Genomic DNA, 20,893 nt, shown 5'->3' with positions numbered 1-20,893 from the left:
ACATCCATTTTAGTGTTATATTAGTCCATGTAGTAGCCTCTTGTGGCGCAGAGTGTTAAGGCAGCCGTCTGAAAGCTTTGCCCATGAGGCTGGGAGTTCAATCCCAGCAGCGGGCTCAAGGTTGACTCAGCCTTCCATCCTTCCGAGGTCGGTAAAATGAGTACCCAGCTTGCTGGGGGGGTAAACGGTAATGACTGGGGAAGGCACTGGCAAACCACCCCGTATTGAGTCTGCCATGAAAACGCTGGAGGGCGTCACCCCAAGGGTCAGACATGACTCGGTGCTTGCACAGGGGATACCTTTACCTTAGTCCATGTAGTATGCTGCTTATAATATTTGATTATGACATTAGATCAGCCTTTCTCTTTTTAACTGTTGAGAAACCCCTAAAATAGGTTTTCTCAACCAGGGGTCAGACTTAATTCTTTATATATTTTAAAATTTTGTTAAACATTTATTGGGTGATGTAACCATAATCCAATCCGTCCCCCCCAAATGGCCAATGAAGGGCCTGGAGGGGGTGGAAAGGGGAGGAGCTTGGGTAGGCATGTACACAACTATTCTTCCCAACAATACTCTGCATGATTGTGCCACTTCTGGGGTTTCTCAAAGCCTGAAGAATGTTTCAGGGGTTTCTGAATGGTAAAAAGTTAAGAAAGGCTGTTCTAAAGTATTCAAGTTTTGAGAAACCGCAGAAGTGGTGCGATCCTGCAGAATATGTTTGGGAAACATAGCTGTGGACATGCCCACCTAGGGCTTTTCCCCTTCTCCTGAGCCTCAGGGGAGGGCAGTATATAAATACAACAAGGAAATAAATAAGAAAACCCTTCCAGGGCCATCAAGAAACTCCAGGGTTTCATGAAACCCTGCATTAGATGAAGGGCATAGTTTGTTTTCTATAAACCGTCTCTCAATGAGAGGAAGGCCTCTATCTGCTAACACCACAGCTGGCAATTCTACTCACAGAGTTATTGTGAGGATAAAGTAGAGGAGAAAAGAATGATGTAAGCGGATTTGGGTCCCCATAAGGTAGAAAGGCAGGGTATAAATGAATGAATGAATTAAATAAATAAACAATAAAGCATTGTGTTTGAACTAGGCCTGCAGGTTCTGTAGTGTTTCTAGCAGTCATGTAAAGTTTTATACAATTTCATGGTTGGGATCAGGATGATTCTCTCTCCAATTTCACCTCAGTGCCTCCAGCTCTGTTTCCAAACGAAAATCATGTTTAGGCATTAACATAAGCTATCAACTGGGCACAAATCACATCTGGGTCAGTCAAAAATACAGTCCGGACTGGGGAGGAAAAAAAAAACTTTCTAGCAATTGAGTGGCTCTTCTCCCCTCCTCCTGTTTTTGGCAGCCCCTGAGCATGACTGAGTTGTCATCACTTGTCAACAGCCACATGTTTGTGAAGCCATCTGCACACAAGAGCGCCAGAGCTGCAGACTGCATTTAGGATCCATGCCCAGGGGTTGTCCAGCCTGTGCCACGGACCTCTTGGTACGCTGTGTGCATCACACAGAGGCACGGCCCGAGTGATCTCAGTAGGCTCATCTGGATCCAGAAGCTGTGGAGACATGTAGTCACCGGCTAACATGACAGGAGGGCCATTCAGCATCTCGGAGACAATAAAGGATTCATGTGCAACTTCTTCCATCATACCACCACCCCTTCTCTTCTCCTCTCCTCTCCCCCCCCCAAAAAAGCTGAAGCTAAGGCAGCCATCCCACGTTGGATGAATAGCAGCTCTGTTACAGCAGCTGTGCTTTCCCTCCCACCCAGCTAATGAACTGGAGAATCCACAAGGCTGCGGATACTTGATCTCTTGTGCAGGCTCAAGAGGTCCGAGGAGGAAACCGGGGAGGCAAAAGGATGGGATCTGAAAGAGAAATGATCAACCTTCATGTGAGTCCTTTGTGGCATATCAAGGGGTTGGGGGCGGGGAACAATGGCTTGATTGCCCATCATTCCTGTCTTTTGGGTTTTGGCATACTCTGAAGTTTTTTTTTTGGAGGGGGGGGGAGAGGCAACCTGATGATTGGATGCATGTCCCCACTCTGCCTGCCAAAGAGACAGTTTGCTCCTTCTGCTGAATAGAAAAGGAGATGTAGGGGAAGGTTTGCACTGTGGTGTTTGGAAGAACTTTTCTCACGTTCTTGAGAGGGGGAAGGTCTGAGCGAGGGGACGGCGAGTGCACATTTCACAAGGTTGGAAGAAGAGAGTTCTGCCTTCCCTGCCCTTTCTTCACAAAGCCCTTCTGTGCTTGAGGGAAAACTTCCCCAACCCTAAGGCAGGAGGGAAAAAGAAATAAACACGGCCAAGAGTAAGCAAGAGAGCAGGGGACTCGAGTTCCTACCTGGGGTTCCTAGAGAAACAAAACCTTTTGATCTGGACTTTTCAAGCTCTTCTGTCTTTGGCCTCCTTGAGAGCTGTTTCCAAAGGAGTGAACTTTTGCAGAGGAGAACGTAGCCTTTCTTGAATAGGCAGGTTGCTAACATAGGCAAGACATAACATCACAGCTCTTTTAAGGTGGTGGTGGGGCTAGAAAGGGCTGACTTGTGGTGACTCCATAGGGGTTTCAAGGGAAAAGATGCTCAGAGCCGGTTTGCCATTGAGTCCTTCTGTGCAGCAACCCTGGACTTTCTTAGTGCTTTCCCATCCAAACTCTGACAAGATTAGGTTAGCCTGGGCTATCCAGATAGATTCAGGTAGGTAGCCGTGTTGGTCTGAAGCAGCAGAACAAAATTGGAGTCTGGCGGTACCTTTAAGACCAACACAAAAGCTTATACCTTGAATAAAACTTTGCTGGACTTAAACGTGCCGCTGGTCTCCAACTTTGTTCTGGGCTGGTGAGATGAAGTTATTGGTGGCACCCAGGGCTGTGCTCCTGTCCATGGCACCGGTGAAAAGCAAGGTCCCCATGCGTCACTGATTCCTGATTGATCCTACTTTTGCTACTTCAGTAAGAAAACATCATTGGGTGAGAGCCATAGAACAGGTTTCTAATGGAATATTAGTAGCGGTGAGCATATCTATTTTATCCACTTTGTTTGCAGTCCTTCCTTTCCTTCCAAAGCAGCTACATTGCTTTCCCCTCCTGCAGTTAACGCTCCAAAATAACATTTTTGAATTGAGCAAGATTAAGCATCACACCGTCTACCAATGAGTCTTGGGAACTGTGGTTTAGATGTTCTGCATACTGTTATACACCCTCCCCTAGAAATACATATACAGGGACAGGCCACTGAAGAAAAATCGCTTTTGAAAATTGATTAATTTATCTGGATACCGTTCTGGGTTGGTCCACCTCAAATTTATTATAATACAATAAAATAAGGACACAGACTATATTTGATAGAGATTTATGCTTATTTGGAATGCCGTTTTGGTTGGTCAATTTCTTCTTTTTGTGTATCCACGGACCAACTGGCCTTCTACGCTTCATATGGCTGCTTCACCAGCCTATTTGGTGCCACATTCAGGCAGGGCTTGGTAATGTGGGAGTTGGGGCGTGCCCGGGCCAGCTCAGCAGCTGACGGAGCATGCGCCTGGCTGCACATTTCTAACAGCCATGCTCACCGGCTTAGAGTGGGGCCTGATCCAGCCACAGGGGTCACATTGAAATTGATTACACTGTGGTGAACTTGATACTAGTAGACCCTAAAAGTGAAAGGTGCTTTGAAAATTACATACAAATCTAACTTTGATAAGATACTTTCATCTGTATTACTTGATATTGGAGGAAAAAGTAAAAAATCGACAGGGTCACTGAAGAAGTTTGCGAAAATGGATGAATACCCAGGAGCTCGCTTTGACACTCAGTTGAAAGATTGACATCCATTTTGGAATTGAACAAAGTTCAGCCGTAGTCAGCTTGATACATTCTCTTCTTTCTTGATGGCTGCAAGTTTCTAAGCAGCCATCTGCACTGGCTTGGCATGGGGCTTGATCCAGCTACAGTACCAAGGGGCCCTGCTCTCTCAGGAGACCCAGCTCATTCTGCTGCTGTGCCTGAGCATGTGGGAGGCCTGATGGGGCCCTCAGTGGCAGCAGCATCTCCCCAAGGACTGGAGGGCTGTATGCAGTGGCACTCCCCATCAAGCGGCACTCAGGGCTCATGCCACGGCTGCTATATCTTACATATGCTGTTATTTGCCAGGCTTTCCATAGACCCCAAAGCAAGGTAGGGACAATTTGTTCTGTTTCCCCCACCTTATTGCAGCCCCCTGTGCCCAGCAACTTTTTTGGTTTGTGGTGTTCATGCCCTTTCCAGGGCGACAGAGGGCTGCAGTAGAAAGAGGAATGTGGGTTCCCATGAGCACCATCTGGTTGTACAGCACCGGATCTAACCCACACACAAGTCCTGCCATGATGTTCAGCTCATGTACTCAGTAGGGTAGATATGCCCTGTATAGGTTTTGTGAAAAACATCGTTTCATGTCTATATAAACATTGGATGCCTCAAGGTTTGTAAGACAGAGAAGGCCTTGCAGCAGGGCTGCCAGTCTCCAGGTGGGACCTGGAGATCTCCCAGAATTGCAATGCATCTTGAGACTACAAAGATAAGTTCCCCTGAGAAAATGGCTGCTTGGGAGGGTGGGCTGTATGCCATTACATCCTTCTGAGGTTCCTCTTCTCCCCAAACCCTGCCTTTCAAGGCGTCCATCCTCAAAACTCTAGGAATTTTCCAACCCAGAGTAGTTCCTACCAAAACATCCACATGGTGGCTGCTCTTTTTTCCTTTTCCCTGAAGCCCTTGCTTAACTCCCTCCCTTCCCAACCACAGGGAAGCCTCTGTGTTTTAATCCACACTTGCTTCTCCCACTGTTCTGGATCCATCTTTGAATGGTCAGTTCCTCACTCAAGAGCCCCCTTTAGGGCTTGTGCAGGAAAGCACCGCAGCCATAGCTGGCCTTGCATCAATAATACTCCTCTGCGTGACTCAGAATTCATCCCGTTGGCTTCAAGAGACCTACTTCAGAGTAAACAGGCTCAGAATTACATGGTCACGAGTTGCAGAGGAGTAATTTGTGTCTGTTCGTTGCAGCAAAAGAAAAGGATACTTGTGCCCTGATAAAGACAGATGGATTTGTGGTAGCACAAGATTTTGTGGGCCTTTCTGCTGTTAGCAGTTTCAAAACTAAGTTGTTATGTGTACAATCAAGTTGTGCTAACATGGGCCACAATGCAAATGAAGGACTGTAAAGCAACCAGTTAGAAACTCTAGTTTTATGAACTTATGGACCAATGATCTTTGCCCGTTAAGGACCAATCAGGTTTGTTGGTAGGCTAGCCAACCTATATAAAAGTCCATGTTGACCCTACATTCCCTGTTCAATATTTGGTTGGTGTTTGGATTCAGTAAAGTGCTGTTGTTTTTGATATACTTCTAGTCTGTGTCTACCGAACCCACAGACTTATTAAAAGTGCAGCAGGGAGTCAGTTAATTTCAGATTTATACAAATGCATGGCTGCTTCTGGGGGGGGGGGGAAGTGACCCTGGGCACCATGCATGATACCGGGTGAGGTGAGCCAAGCATTCCTTTTCCACTGTTGAGGATGCCAGTTAACTCTGATTTTCTTAGGCAGATTGCTGGATAATAGAACAGGAGGGTCAACTGACATAGTATAAATGGAAACTAAGAGGAGATGGGCCTTCTGGTAGATGGTGATTTCTCTTTGCTTTGAATAAGAAGCCCCTTTGGAGTTGGAAAAGTGGAGGGAAGGAGGCAGGTCTAAGTTATATCTGTTGGAAAGAGAAGCTGGCCATTTTGGAAGAGACACTGAGGGACCAATTGGACAAAGTGGTGAGAAAATTGTAGCCAGATTTTCCCTGTATGAATATATGTTTTAATGAATTGTAACCACCCTGATTAAGATTAAAGGACAGGGGTCTAATCCTTCCATTCCTGGATGGTTTCTCCTAGAGAAATGGACATCCCCACACCCTGGGCTGTTAGTTTTGAGTGGGAAAATGTGAAGGAGAGCAAATTTCCAGCTGAAACTGGAGTTGCAGCCTGGAGGTTCAGGTTGCTCTTCAGCAATCTTCCTCTTTGTCACCACTTATGCTCTGCTTGAGTATTAATAAAGCAAATGTTACAAAGGCATCACTAGTCTCCAGGATTCACTCTCTCTCATCCAAAGGAAACAAAACCCAGCAGGTTTGCATTGGACGTTCACGCAGAGAAGCCTTCAATGGCAAAAGGAAAAAAAGATCAGAGTCCCTCAGTCAAATCGTTGATGTCCTACAAGCTGCCAGAGCTTGCAGTACACACTTGCAAAAGTAAATGCAATGATTGGCTGGCTGGAGCAGGCTTTTATTTCAATCACCGTATATACCTGCATATAAGCCGTAGAGGGTTTTTCAGTGTGAAAAAGGTGCTGAAAAACTACTTATACGTGAGTATATAGGGTAATTGCTAAATATTAAGATTTGAGGAACTATGTAGGCAAATCATATTCATTTTTAAATCAGGCATCGTATATGCTCAGATGGGGCAAATACCTGTTTAAGTTCATACTTGCCTACATTGGCTAGATTTATATTTAAGAAGTGTGATAGAGATTTAAAATAATTTGTGCTGCACTCCACTTAGAAGAAGAAGAAGAAGAAGAAGAGTTGGTTCTTATATGCCGCTTTTCTCTACCCGAAGGAGGCTCAAAGCGGCTTACAGTTGCCTTCCCATTCCTCTCCCCACAACAGACACCCTGTGGGGTGGGTGAGGCTGAGAGAGCGCTGATATCACTGCCCGGTCAGAACAGTTTTATCAGCGCCATGGCGAGCCCAAGGTCACCCAGCTGGCTACATGTGGGAGAGCGCAGAATCAAACCTGGCATGCCAGATTAGAAGTCCGCACTCCTAACCACTACACCAAACTGGCTGGAACTGAATTAAGTTACCTACTGGTACTGAATTAAGAGTCATTTTGGGGCTGAGGAAAGGACCAACTAATAATCTGTGAAAGGGAAGAAGTTAAATCTTGACATTAAATTGACACATCATATGGCAGCAGTCTTGAACTTTCTTACCTGGAAGTAAATTTCATTCGGCCCACTGGAATTTAGCCTGTCAATAGCCTCAGTTAGGATCCAGGTGTAAGGGATTGTCCAAAATATAGATTTTGCCAATTGAGACATGACTGGGATGCTTAGAGGATCCAAATGAAATCCTGTGAGGGTTCTGGGACGATTAGCATACATACAAGCCATGATGAAAGAGCATTACAAAATTAGAAAACCATGCAATAGAAACAGGATACTGTAAACAATGCAAACCCCCCCCCCCCACGCACACACACAACCACCGCTGGATGACGAAATTAGAAAACAATGCAATGCAAACATAGGATCATGCTGGCACTGTGGTGATGCTATACTATTGTTAGCTGGCTGGCATGTTTTCAAGACAGACTGGTGTTAGGGCCTTAGCTGGCATTCTGTCTTCTGCCAGTAGAACAGGACCTCAGGACTGTACTGTGAAACTCTCCTTCAGAAATCCATGAAATTTCATATTACATATCTCTGTCTTGACTGTGCCTCTTCTGAGAAGCAGGCCTAACGGTTGGTAATCTCTGTTTCACATAAACAGTGGTAAAAGTGGGGCGCTCTGCATTTGATATCTCTGAGGTCAATAGTCACCCTGGATGTCCCAGTTTCATTTTGGAACTGCTTCTCAGGCAATCCATATGCAATTTGCATGGTTCCAGATTTCAGACACACTCGCAACAAATGTGCTTTGGAGTTCTATCGTTTCTGGATTAAATGCATAATGGGTGCTTGGTCCATGGGGTACTGTAGTTATATAAGCCTATTGTGATGGACTGAACATTTTAAAACTTAGTACTGTACAAGCAGGTAAAGGATTGTGAAGGGTTAATTCTTCAGAGAGCCAGGGAGCCTTGAGGGACAGACTGATCCAAGAGATCTGATGGGCTAACATAAGCTGAGCAGAGAAAGCCTCCTGAACTAGCTGGTGAGGAAGATTCAGTCTGAATTCGGCCCTGACTGAGCGCAACAGACCAGAGAACTGGGGAATGTTGGTAAGGATGAGTGGGTAGTTAGAGGGAGACTCCCATTTGGACCAAGGAAAGGGGATAGATCTTCTACACAGAGAAAAAAAATTCCCTACTCAGTCAAACACGGAATTAGCTCGGAAGAATGCAGAGATACCTGATGATATAGTGTGACTAGAAGCTGCCTACAGAAATCTTAAGAGTCAGTTACAAATGCAAGAAAAGCACTAATGTTCCAAGAGAAGGGGCCTGGATACTGGAAAAATGTACCAGCTGTTTGGAAACCAAAAGACTCAAAGAATACTCAAAAAGTATTCCAGAGTATTTGGGAATACACTGGAACAGAGGCCTCTCAATATAAAGATTTTAAGTAACTGTGAATAGTTTAAGAAACTATAATTAGTCTGAAATATAAGAACTAAATTATGTGCATGTATGATCTTACCTCAGAGTTCTCTATATTGAACTACCGTGGTAATTTTACCCCTGATTTCACCTGGCCTCTATGTTGAATAAAATGTTTTGTTAATTTGGAATATAAAAACTTCTTGAGTACCATTGAAGTCGTAAAAGTTAAAGGGGACTCCCATTCCTTCTCTCAGGTTCCTCGGCTGAGCAAACAGCCAAAATATTATACTGTGACAGGGTGGGACAGCCAGAATTCTTCAGGAAAGAAGAAAACAGACAACTAGGGCATCTTAGTCACAAGAGTGAAAGAAAAACAGAGGGAAAATCATGCCTCTGAGGGAGGAAAGTGGACGGGGGCGTTATACCAAGGATCTTCAGCTCATGAATTACAGATGTGCCTGTAAAACTGCCATTTCCCTCAGGTTTTTGGAAGAGCCTGCTGCTGTTTTGCATGCATAGAGAACAAGGTTGTCATGTCTCCTGTATATATGCTGAGAGAAGCATCAGGATGGTAAGGTCATTCCATGGTGGAGAGAATTTCTTTTTATCCCATCCCAAGAAAAAACACTTTTTCTGCCATATTTCTCTCTTCCCTCTGTCTCGTCAGCATTCAGCCATTGGTCCTCCAGTGTCCCTTCTCCTTGTGGTGTGGAGCACCCTTTCCCACTAGTGAGATTACCATCACTTCCTGTCACACAACTTCCTGCCATGTTTTTGCTGCTCAAAGAGTCCTCTGCTGCTCAAAGAGTCCTTTAACTTCAAGTTAGATGGCCATCTAACTTGAAGTTAAAGGTGGTTCCTGATTCCTGAAAGGTTGAAGATCACTGCTGTAGACCTGGTTGAGTTTTGGAGCCATGTGACTTGGATGTAGGTTGTGTATGAAGCCACACTGAAACCAATTCGGAGAGTTTCTTCCCATTATTAGTCACTGTTTGTTGTTCATAGTTCAAGCTTTTTCTCAGATGCTGCGTCTTTCATGTGTTTGGACGTCACTGTTCCAATCTGGTGTCCCTGCAATTAACAGAGCTGTCTGCAGTTTGTTATTTACGGTTCTATTTTGGTTTTTTAATTTCACATGTCAAAGCCAGAGTCACCCATTCCAGGAAGTAGGAAATGTACGTTTATGATCTAAATGGCTCTTTTGACATACCCAGAAGCACCACTGAGCACATGGCTGCGATGACTAGCCCGTACACACAGCAACAGCTGAAATTTGTTTTCGCAGACCATTCAGAGACTCTCACATGCTTTTACAAGGATCCAGATGGATCTGACTGTCACGTGTGGCTGATGGCAACAAGCATGCTTTTTAATTTATTTTCAAAAGACAGTTTGAATCGTTCTGGTGTAGTTCTGGTACAGATTTCCGCACTGTGTTGGTCCTGTTGAATGATGGCCATCTAACTTGCTGAGCTTCCTTTGAGCAGCATTGCCCTGCTGATTATATGAACTAGCACCATTTGTACAGGCATAGGAAGGATAACTGCATATAGTAAATCTTGATGGGGGCTTTGCTTACCTGCAAAGAGAGAGCATGACACTGGGAAGCTGTAGAGTTTCCAGGTTTCCCCTGGCCACCGATGAGGAATGGGAATGATAGGGTTGCCAGTTCCTTTGGATTTGGTGGTAACCACCAAGCCTCCAATATCAGGCTGAGGTTCTTTGTCCCAAGGGAAAAGGCTGCCCTTAGTGGAACTGATTTGCGGAATCCCACTGGGTGAACCTGGTTAGCTCGGAACAGAACGAGCATTTTATTTCTCGGCTTCTGCGGCTTTAACACGTGGCTTCGGGATGCTTACAAAATCTTGACCTGAGAACACATGTGTTTGCTTCTGCAGGAACGGCCAGCTCCTGCTTTCTAGTGCAACACCCAACAGCCCTTTGCTCTTGTTTACCAATTTCCTAGAAATGTGCCCTTTGGAGCCGGTTGACCATGCAGTGTCCTTCTGGGATGTTATGCAGACAATGCCGGGATTTATGCTCAGGTTTGTCAAATTAGGTCCAGTGTTTGCATGAGCCTCTTTGCCTAGAATTTTCATGAGACCCTTCGTGAAGAGGAAGTGTGTGTGTGTGTGGGGGGGAGGAATGAGATTTTCACAAGCAGTACTAAGGCAGCATCCCATGTGTCTGTCCCTGGAAGCACCCTGTCCGATAGTATTTCCTTTTGTTTGTCAGCCCCTTTCTTGCTGAGGCTCCAGGTAGAATACCAAACAGAACTTAGTGGAACATAAGACTGGACTGTACAGATAGCATTCCCATTATTTATTTGTTTTGAAATATTTTTAGCCTCCTGTGCAACTCTGCCTTGCAGAGATCAAGACGGCTTACAATGGAAATAAATAAGAGGAAGAGCTGTTTTTTCTACCCCACTTTTCTCTACACAAGTGAGACTCAAAGTAGCTTCTAATCACCTTTCCTTCCTCTCCCCACAACAGATACCGTGTGTGGTTGGTGGGCCTGGGAGAGCCTTGACATTACTATTCTGTAAGAACAGCTCTATCAGGACTGCGACTGGCCCAAGGTCACCCAGCTGGCGAATAACAGTTATTAAGACACACACGGTTTAAAATCTCAGAGCTGCCAATAAATCAAAGGCTAGCCTGATCTTGTCAAATCTCAGAAGCTAAGAAGGTCTGCTCTGATTATTTTCATGTAAATATTAATAGGGCACAGAGTAATGGGTTTAAAATACGTGTAGAATGGTACCAGCTAGATATCAGGAGATGTCTGGGGAAAACATTACCAGCTCCTGAAAATAGGTTGTCAGCATTGACATTGCACTGATTATCTTAAACTAATTTTAAACTAATTATATTTTTATCTTATTTTAATTGTCATATTGAATTATTATGTGTATATAGAAAGTGAACCGTCCTGACCCGGCTTGCTGGGAGAGTAGTATAAAAATCCAATAAAAAAATATATAAAATTTCAAAATGTTCACAGTCAGAGTAGTTTAGCAGTGGAATGGGCTGCCTACGGAGGTGATGAGTTCCCCTTCACTGGTGGTCTCCAAGCAGTGGCTGGACAGATCCTTATCCTGGGTGCTTTAGGCTGATCCTGCATGGAGCAGAGGGTGGGACTAGATGGCCTCTATGGCCCCTTCCAACCATATTTGGATGGGAGACCACCAAGGAAGTCCAGGGCCTAGTCTGCACGCAAGAGATAATGCAGTTTCAATGCACTTTAGAAGTAGATTTTCCTGTTCCGCACAGGAAAATCCAGCCGCGAAAGCACATTGAAAGTGCATTATCTATTGTATGCAGACTAGGCCCAGGATTGCAGTGTGGAGGCAGGCAATGGCAACCCCCATCAGAATGTATCTTGCCCAAAAAGCCCCACAGGGTCGCCATAAATTGATTGTGGCTTGATGGCCCTTTCTGCCACCAAGCCCAGTCCTAAATAAAACTGTTTCCAGCTGCTGCCTGAAGACTGAATGCGAGGGGGCCTCTCCAAGGAGGTTGTTCCGGGTTCATGGGGTCTCCACCCAAAAGGCTTTCGATTATGTACCATCGTTCCCTGGTTCTGCAGGTCTAAAGAAATGGCTGCATTGATCACTACATATATTGACTTTTAAGACGAATTCTCTGTCACATCATATGTTGTAGAAAATCTGAGCTTTCAGAAGTCACACACTAGAGACTTAAAAATGTTGTCATTACTTGTTCTACAAACTTCCCCAGGTACACAGTGGCCGGTTGCAGGCTTCTTATGAGCCCTTGATGATTGTGGGGGAGTCTAGGGATCCCTCTACAACAGCTTGTCCCCCCCCCCCCAGTTTGGTGTAGTGGTTAGGAGTGCGGACTTCTAATCTGGCAAGCCAGGTTCGATTCTGCACTCCCCACATGCAACCAGCTGGGTGACCTTGGGCTCGCCATGGCACTGATAAAGCTGTTCTGACCGAGCAGTGATATCAGGGCTCTCTCAGCCTCACCCACTTCACAGGGTGTCTATTGTGGGGAGAGGAAGGGAAGGCGACTGTAAGCCGCTTTGAGACTCCTTCGGGTAGAGAAAAGTGACATATTAGAACCAACTCTTCTTCTTCAGTAATCTCAGGGCTCTCAGCCTCACCTCCCTCACAGGGTGTCTGTTGTGGGGAGAGGAAAGGAAAGGCCGCTTTGAGCAGAAAAGCAGCATATAAGAACCAACTCTTTTTCTTCGTCGTCGTCTTCTTCTTCATCGTCTTCTTCTTCTTCTACTACTACTACTACGGTCAGCCCTCCCCCAGATTCCAGCAGGCTTTTGACTTTTTTAAAAGCATTGCTTAAAGGTGCTACTGGATTCTGATTTTATTGCTTTCAAGTGCCCAGCAAGTTTATCCATTTTACTATCTACCTGGCACCTTTCCTTATACAAATCCAATAATATATTTTTGGACTCTGAAGAGAGGGAGAAATTACTTCTTGATTGTCACAAGGGCCAGCCAGTTAGCACCCTTGCACATCTGGGGGAGGAGGTGGGAGGATTCCTGGTGAGCTAGGGCCAGCCAATCAACATTCTGCAGAATCAGGCTCTTCTTAAAACAGGAAGAACCAGTTGCCCCCAATCTCCATTCAGTTTGGATGCCTGTAAGTCTGCTTTAAAAGGATCTATTGCAGATCCACAATGAGTTCACTACTCTCTGTATTGAGAGCCCACTTCGTGTAACGGTTAAGAGTGGCAGCCCCTAATCTGAAGAACTGGGTTTGATTCTCTGCTCCTCTACATGCAGCCAGCTGGGTTACTTTAGGTCAATTGCAGTTCTCTCAGAGCTCTCTCCCCACTCACCGTCTTCACAGGGTGTCTGTTGCGGGGAGAGGAAGGGGAGATGATTTGTAAGCTGCTTTGAGACTCCTTTGGGGAGTAAAAAAGTAGGGTACAAAGAACCCAGATATGTATGTGTAATCGTAGGCTGACTTTTTTAAAAGCAAGGAGAGTCAGAAAGAATGCTCTAGCCATGATTAGCTGTCCCCTCTGACTAATTAGAGACTGTCCTCACAGACATCCTAGTGGTAAAATACTTGGGCAGGGGGAGAATGAGGTCTCCCACCATTATTTCAATATTTTATATTTGAGCATTTCCAGTTTAAAGCAGAGCAATAAAATAAGCAAAAAGAAGAGCTTATTGAGAACAAACATATGTCTCCCCTCCCTGCTCCAATTACAATAGCCATCTGGCATTGGTTTTCTAACCACATTGGATTTTGTAACAGAAACCATTTCTTTGGCTCCGGAATCTTGCAAATTATATGGGAGAGACAATTATGCAATGATGACAATTCATACCCATCACTACTCATTGGACTAATTCCTGCTATGTCACTGGAAAAACAGTGAGTTAGGTTTTGCAGATATGTTCTGATTGGAGGCAAAACCCGTTGAGCCCAGGGAAACAATGAGCACTAGGATGTACACCTGCATGGCGGCCTTCCTGGGGGCTGGCTGCATGGCAAAATCTCCTTCCACCCCGGACTCTTGTCAACTTCTCTCAACTTTTTGACCATTGAGAAACTGCTGCAATATTCTTCAGGCTTTGAGAAACCCCAGATGTGGGATCTCCAGGTCCCAGCCGGAGGCTGGCACCCCTGCCACTGTTCGGGGATGCCAGCCTCCAGGTGGGACCTGGAGAACCCCCGGAATGAAAGCTCCTCTCAAGATTGCAGAGATCAGTTCCCCTGGAGGAAAGGGCTGCTTGAGATGGGGAGGAGGGAGGGGACTGTGTAGCACTCCCCTCTACACAAACACACACACACACAGAGCACAGATGACACAAGCATTCCTTCCTTTCCAAATAGCAAATCTTATTAACCACACAATCATGTAGGAAATACCTAAGTGTGTCCCTTCTTGGACTGCTCTGAGAAGCCATTGGCCGGAAGGTCAAAATTTAAAGGAAAATTGTCCCCTAACAGCCAATGAGCAAGCCAAAAAAGACTTATACAATCCTTCTGCAACAGCTTCTTCGGCCTGTGCTCTAGCAACATCTCTTTAAGGCAATGGCAATTTGTACAGCTTGGTGTAGTGGTTAAGAGAAGTGGCTCCTAATGTGGCAAGCTGGATTTGATCTCCTGCTCCTCCACATGCTGGGTGATCTTGGGCTAGTCACATTCCTGTTGGAAACTGTTCTCACAGAGCAGTTTCTCTCAGCCTCATCTACCTTACAGGGTGTCTGCTGTGGGGTGAGAAAGGGAAGGCAATGAAAAGCAGGGTATAAAAGCCAATTGGAAAACTCCCCCCTCCACATGTCCTCATAGTGCTTCTTTGCCCCATCAAGTTTCCCCATCTTCCACCCTATTTGTCTCAAATTTGCTTTGTTGTGATGGTCTTGGAAAGACTGCAGCAAGACCAAAAATCTACATCTTCCCAGTCCCACCCACATCAGCATTACTTTTTCTGCTGCTGCAATTGCCTGATGGTTACCCCCAAAGCATTTCTCCCTTCTCAGATTGCAAATAGGGCTATCTCTTATTGGGGGAATATTTTTGTGGGGGCCAATCAGGTAGGAAGTAATTTGTCTGCATGCAATTTGAGCTGATTGGCCCTCATTGGCAGAGTGCAATTTGAACTGATTGGCTCTCATTGGCAGAGTAGTTTGAACTGATTGGCCCTCAGTGGCAGAGTGTTCTCTATTGGCGGCACACCCCCAGGAAGGGCAAATCAGTCTGGGAGTGAATTGTCAACTTGTGCTTTATTATGAATGAAATGATGATGATGATGATGATGATAAAATTGGACCTTGTCACAACGGGCCACTTCTTCTGGTCATAGCTGTATGATTATGAGGAAGGGGAGGGGGACATTCATTTCTGCTTAGGGTTCCAGCCATCTTCTGAATTCGGTAGAAGGTTAAGGGTTTTTTGTTTTCCTGACTCTGAAGAAAAGGAACTCCCTTCCGTGTTCCACGAAGGAGGCCATGGTAGGGGCTGTGCCGGCTGGATCCTCTTATTACCTGGGCTTTTCTAAATAATATTTCTTTTTGTCACAGTAAGTATGAACCTTGTGTGAATCTGCGTAAACAGGATTCAGACCCCTTTGCTGAGATACCACCTCAGTTATGGGATTTTGCAACTTCCCAGTTGTCAAACTAACATTTCCCCTAAAGCAGCTGGCCTTTTCCCATTGCAACTAGCACTATGTATAATGTGTCTTTTTGTAAGGCTCATAAGGACCTACTGGCTAGTGCCTGTGTTGTCAGTAGCACTCTACCACCAGTCAATAATTTTAAAGGTTGAATCCACTCCCTTTTTTGATCCAGCTCTTTTTCAAAATAGTAGAAACCAGCAAGTCTTTCCCCTTACCTATGCCTACCAGTAAAACTGACTTTGTTCTTTGTGAAGGCTGTGAAGGGCCCCTCATAGTTTACCTGATGATTTCTTAAGGTGAGCTTTAGTAGAGCTCTACCCTCACATCCAGCCTGTCTCCTCCTTGTCCATTATGCTGCTCTTATTTTTTAATTGAGATCCGTGAGGTTTCCTGCAAAGGGTGAAAACGCAGCTAAGGTAAATTGGCTGGTTCTCTGAAGGACTCTTAAGTGGGGAAGAAGGGGGAGGGGCAGGACGTGGCCAGGACGTGTGTCAAAGCTCTCCAGGGTGTCCAGATATCAGGGCCCAGCTGTGCCAAGGCTAGGTAGCCCAGCTGTGGGCTCAGTCAGGCGTGGAGCAAAAAATGACGTCAGTTTTGTTGCTCACACAGCTTTGTGACTGTGTACTGAATGACAAATTGTTCCCAGATCATCTTGCCTCCTGGTGCTAGAGGTTCAGAGTGTCTGGTGAGGGGAATTTTCATAGGGTGTTACTAATTTAATCTTCGTTCTGTTATCACACTGTGATTTTTCTCTCCTGTCCTCTAAATTTCGGCACCGCCCTGCTAATCCTAAAGGAAGACTCTTTGGGGGATTTTGCACACTGCAGAGAAGAGGAACAGCCGGTGTGATCTGATTGAGACTAGGCTTGGGATGGCAAACCCTGGTTCAAAACACGCCCGAGGGCAGAATCAGACCGGGTGAGGAACATGGATCTTCTGCTTAGAGTTGCGCTGTAAGGCTTTGCTTAGAATTCTAGAGTTGGAAGGGCCCAGAGAGGCCATCTAGTCCAGCCCCATGTTCAATGCAGGATCACCCTAAAGCAGGGGACCCCAATTTTTTGGCACATGGGGGCCGCATTAGTGTGCCAGTGCCGAAAGAGGGCCACATCTTAAACCAAAATGTAACAAAATTGTTAACCTACTTATTTAGATCAAAAGTAAACATTCAAAAATGAAGAAATGCTAACCTTAAAGCAATCCATTTTGGAACAATATTTTACTGTGGAATCCTTTTATTTAGCTATACATGCTCCGCTAGTCAGTGTGATTTTTGTGGCTGTTTTCTGTTAGCCAAGGCATTGGTGTCCGAGTCAAGGTTGGTGACAAACACTCTTAAAATGTCATGTAAATGTTTATCTGTAAGCCTTTGACTGATACTTCGATTTCACAATGTTCATCTTGGAAAGGGTTTGGTCAGCGATACACGTGGTGTGCAAAAGCAGACCTGACATCTCCTGAACGCATTCACACAGTGACTTTACCTTCCTTATGTACATAAGTAGCTTCCACATGGTAATTCATGGAGAGGGGGAGTTAAAAAGCTGAGTGGTACAGGTGCCTGAGCTTTACTGCCTAGCAAAGCACCTAGAATGGCCAAAATGCTATTACGGAGGATAAGAACAAGAGGGGGCTGACAGAAGGAACCAGGGAGGCCAAAACAAACGAAGTTGCTACTGTATTTTTTGCAAGAAAGGAACAAGATGAACAGCAGTAAATGGTGCCCTTGGAGGCAGGAGGAACAGTAAGGGTCTGAGGGGAAATGCCCTGCGGGTGATAGGAGCAGACAAGCAGGTTGGAGGGCCGCACAGAAAGAGTCCAGGGGCCGCATGTGACCCGCAGGGCCTCAGGTTGGGGACCCCTGCCCTAAAGCATCCAAGATAAATATCTGTTCAGCCACTATTTGAAGACTGCCAGTAAAGGGAAACTCACCACCTCCTCAGGCAGCTGATTCCATTGCTGAACTACTCTGACTGTGAAAATGTTTTTCCTGATACCTAGTCGATATGGACTCCGGGGAATGGTAGAGGACAGGAAGGCCTGGAGGATCATTGTCCATGGGTTCGCGATGGGTCGGACACGACTTCGCACCTAACAACATATTATTCTACATGTAGTTTATTATTCTATTTTATTCTACATGTAGTTTAAACCAGGGGGAGTCAACCAGATGTCCATGGACTACATGTAGTTTAAACCAGGGGGAGTCAACCAGATGTCCATGGACTACAATTCCCATGAGCCCCTGCCAGCAAACGCTGGCAGGGGCTCATGGGAATTGTAGTCCATGGACATCTGGAGGACCACAGGTTGACTACCCCTGGTTTAAACCCATTACTGTGAGTCCTCTCCTCTGCTGCCAGCAGCAACTGCTCCCTGCCCTCCTTCATGCGACAACCTTTCAGATACTTAATGAGGGCAATCATGTCACCTCTCCACCTCCTCTTCTCCTGATTGAACTTACCCAAGTCCCTCAGGCTTTCCTCAGGGCACTTGGTCCCCAGACTCTGGATCATCCTCATTTCTCTCATCTGAACCCTCTCAATTTTGTTACAACATCCTTTGGGGAATGAGGCCTCTAGAACTGCACACAGTACTCCAGGTGTGGTCTGACTAATGTGGTATACAACAGAACTATGACATCTTGTAATTTCAGTATGGTGCCTCTACTGCTACAGCCCAAGACTGCATTCTCCATTTTTACCTCTGCATTACTTGAATTCTGGATCGGATCAAACTGGTTAGGCTGTCATTCCAAGCCCAGGACACGTTTATGCAAATCCTTTCCACATGTTCATTGCAACGTTCTGTAATGTGTTCCAGTGAACTCCAATGCAAGCCAGTTGGCATTCCTGACTCCTATTGTCATTCATTTTAATATGTCCCTTCCTCCATAGAAAAACCCTCCTCCCCATTGATCTGACATTATTTCCTGTAGGGGACTTTCAGGGAAGCCAGAGTAACTGTTTTTCAGCCAAAATGACTCCAGAACTGCAATGGAGTGGATGCTTCCTGTCCAAAGAATATCCAAGTTTCAAACAAATTGGACCCAAAGTTAGAATTTTATGCCCCCCTGAACAAGCTGCCCCTCACAAGGCAGTGAGGGAGGGAGAAAATAAAATCTGTGCAGCTTTGCAATGGTGAATGGATGGGAATGGAGGAGGAGGAGGAGTTGGTGTTTTGTACCCTGCTTTTTACTATTTGAAGGAGTCTCAAAGCCACTTACAATCACCTTCTCTTCCTCCCTCACCCACAATGGGTGAAGCCGAGAGAACTCTGGGAGAACTGTGTCAGGCCCAAGGTCACCCAGCTGGCTGCATGTGGAGGAAGAGTAGAGAATCCAACCCTGTTCTTCAGATAAAAGACCACGACTCTTAACCATGGCAACAAGCTGGATCTCCATGCTCCTCTCTTACAAGGATCTGACTGAAAGGGAAAAATGCCATAGTCCATGAAATCAGTAGAATCAAGAAAAAGACAAGACATGCAAAGTAAAAAAAGAAAACCTGCCATGGATTGTTTCAGGGAGGGTTTTGTTGTTGTTGTTGTTATACCAACATTCTGGGGAATTGCTATACCAACTCAAATTGGCCACCTCCATATAGAATCACAGAATCATAGAGTTGAAAGGGGCCATACAGGCCATCTAGTCCAACCCCCTGCTCAACGCAGGATCAGCCCTAAGCATCCTAAAGCATCCAAGAAAAGTGTGTATCCAGCCTTTGCTTGAAGACTGCCAGTGAGGGGGAGCTCACCACCTCCTTAGGCAGTCTATTCCACTGTTGAACTAACAAAGAAAACAACAAAGAAAAACACATTCTCCAATGTTCTACTTAACTAATATAAGAACTATTTATTAGTATATTTAATATACTATGCATAAAAAGGTAAACAGTGGGTTCCTATCCTAATTAAATAGCTGGATGGGGAGAGATGCAGGAGGCTTCTCTCTACCCATCATGTTGCAGGCTTGAAGAATGAAGGAGAAGAAAGAGAAGAAGCAGGAAACAGGAACTTAACCCTCTAGGGCCTGATCAGATTCAAATGGGTAGCCATGTTGGTCTGAAGTAGCACAAAAAAATCAGAGCCCAGTAGCATCTTTAAGACCAACAAAGATGTATTCAAGGCGTGAGCTCACGCCTTGAATACATCTTTGTTGGTCTTAAAGGTGCTACTGGACTCTGAATTTATAGGGCCTGGTCAGTGAGATAAGAAAGGTGAGTGGTCAGTGTTCCTTTCTATCTCACTAACTCTATGGTAAAGAGAGTTCCTCTCACAGTTAAAGCCAGGAAACATCACCCTGTGTTATTTCTAACACAGGGCTGTTGTCATGATGGTGTATGGAGGAGGAGGGGGGGGGAATAAGGCATGTTACTCAGGAGGAAGAGTGGGATAAAAATGTCCTACATAAATTAATGTTCTTGGACACAAATTCGTGGAGGTCAGTTTCATCTACAGCTAGGTGCCATATCCCAAGGCAGAAATCCTCTTGAATAATAGTGAAGGAAACTTCAGCATTGGCCTCTTCATCTATGTCATAGTCTCCACTGGGTAAAACTAGATAAAACAGGATGCTGGGCTAGAAGGTCTAACTCAACTGGACAATTCTTATGTTTACAACTGCAGCCAGCATGTGAACTGCCTGGAATGCTTGAAAAGCTGTCTTTTACATATCTCTCCAACTTTCTCTGCTGATACTGTCATCAAGAGCTAATTATTTTTGTTTACCAAGGTGAATGTTCCATAATGGGAGGGCAGTAAGGCATGAGGGAAGCTCTTCCCAACATGTGTGAGTGCTTGGACCTCTTGGGTTTTAGCCTTGTGGATCGCAAGCAATTACCCAGTAAGATGTTTACAAGCTTGATTAGATTAGGGTGATTAGATTAAAGTAATTAATCAGATGAGCCTGATTAGAACAATGAGTTCTGCACATTTAATATCTGAATTCCTAATTCTGATGTTTTATCTAGAGGGACTGCTCTAGTTACGCATGGGCATTTTCAGTCTGGTATTCTGCATATGGGAATATCTGGGGCTCAGGCTGCTGAGGCCACCCAAAATTGAATTATTATCAGAAGTATTTTAACTGCCACCACCTCCACACTACTGAAACACAGCTACAACCGAAATGTTTCAGCCTTGCTGGGTTCAGGAATAACTATACCATTGGAATTTAAATATCAGGGATTGTGGTTGCTAGTCAACTGTAGCATGCTTTGTTTTTCTTTTTCTTAGGCCTAGCAAAGCAATTGGCTATTGCTGAAATGCAAAAAAAAACTCAGATGAAAGCACAGGCCTGGACTGAAGGACTTTACGTATAGACCCTTTCTTGTCTTGGGTAACCAGGTTCTTTAAAATAATCTTTCCAAAGTTTATGCTGGGCAAGCACTCTTCATCGGGTCCTATCGAAT

The 20,893-nt window shown here is 45.1% G+C and overlaps 1 protein-coding gene across 1 annotated transcript in view; it reads left to right on the top strand.

The window, feature by feature from the left end:
- Window positions 1-1,568: 1,568 nt before the first annotated feature.
- Window positions 1,569-20,893, top strand: part of NINJ2 (ninjurin 2) — a 66,380-nt gene continuing 47,055 nt past the window's right edge. The window contains exon 1 of the mRNA XM_077339994.1: window positions 1,569-1,908. Coding sequence (XP_077196109.1) covers window positions 1,876-1,908 — 33 coding nt within the window. The 5' untranslated portion in view covers window positions 1,569-1,875. The remainder of the gene's footprint in view (window positions 1,909-20,893) is intronic.

Source organism: Paroedura picta, chromosome 5 (genome assembly GCF_049243985.1).
Source record: "Paroedura picta isolate Pp20150507F chromosome 5, Ppicta_v3.0, whole genome shotgun sequence".
Taxonomy (NCBI): domain Eukaryota; kingdom Metazoa; phylum Chordata; class Lepidosauria; order Squamata; family Gekkonidae; genus Paroedura; species Paroedura picta.
The sequence above is the reverse complement of the archived record's forward strand: the minus strand, read 5'-3'. Positions and strand labels throughout refer to the sequence as shown.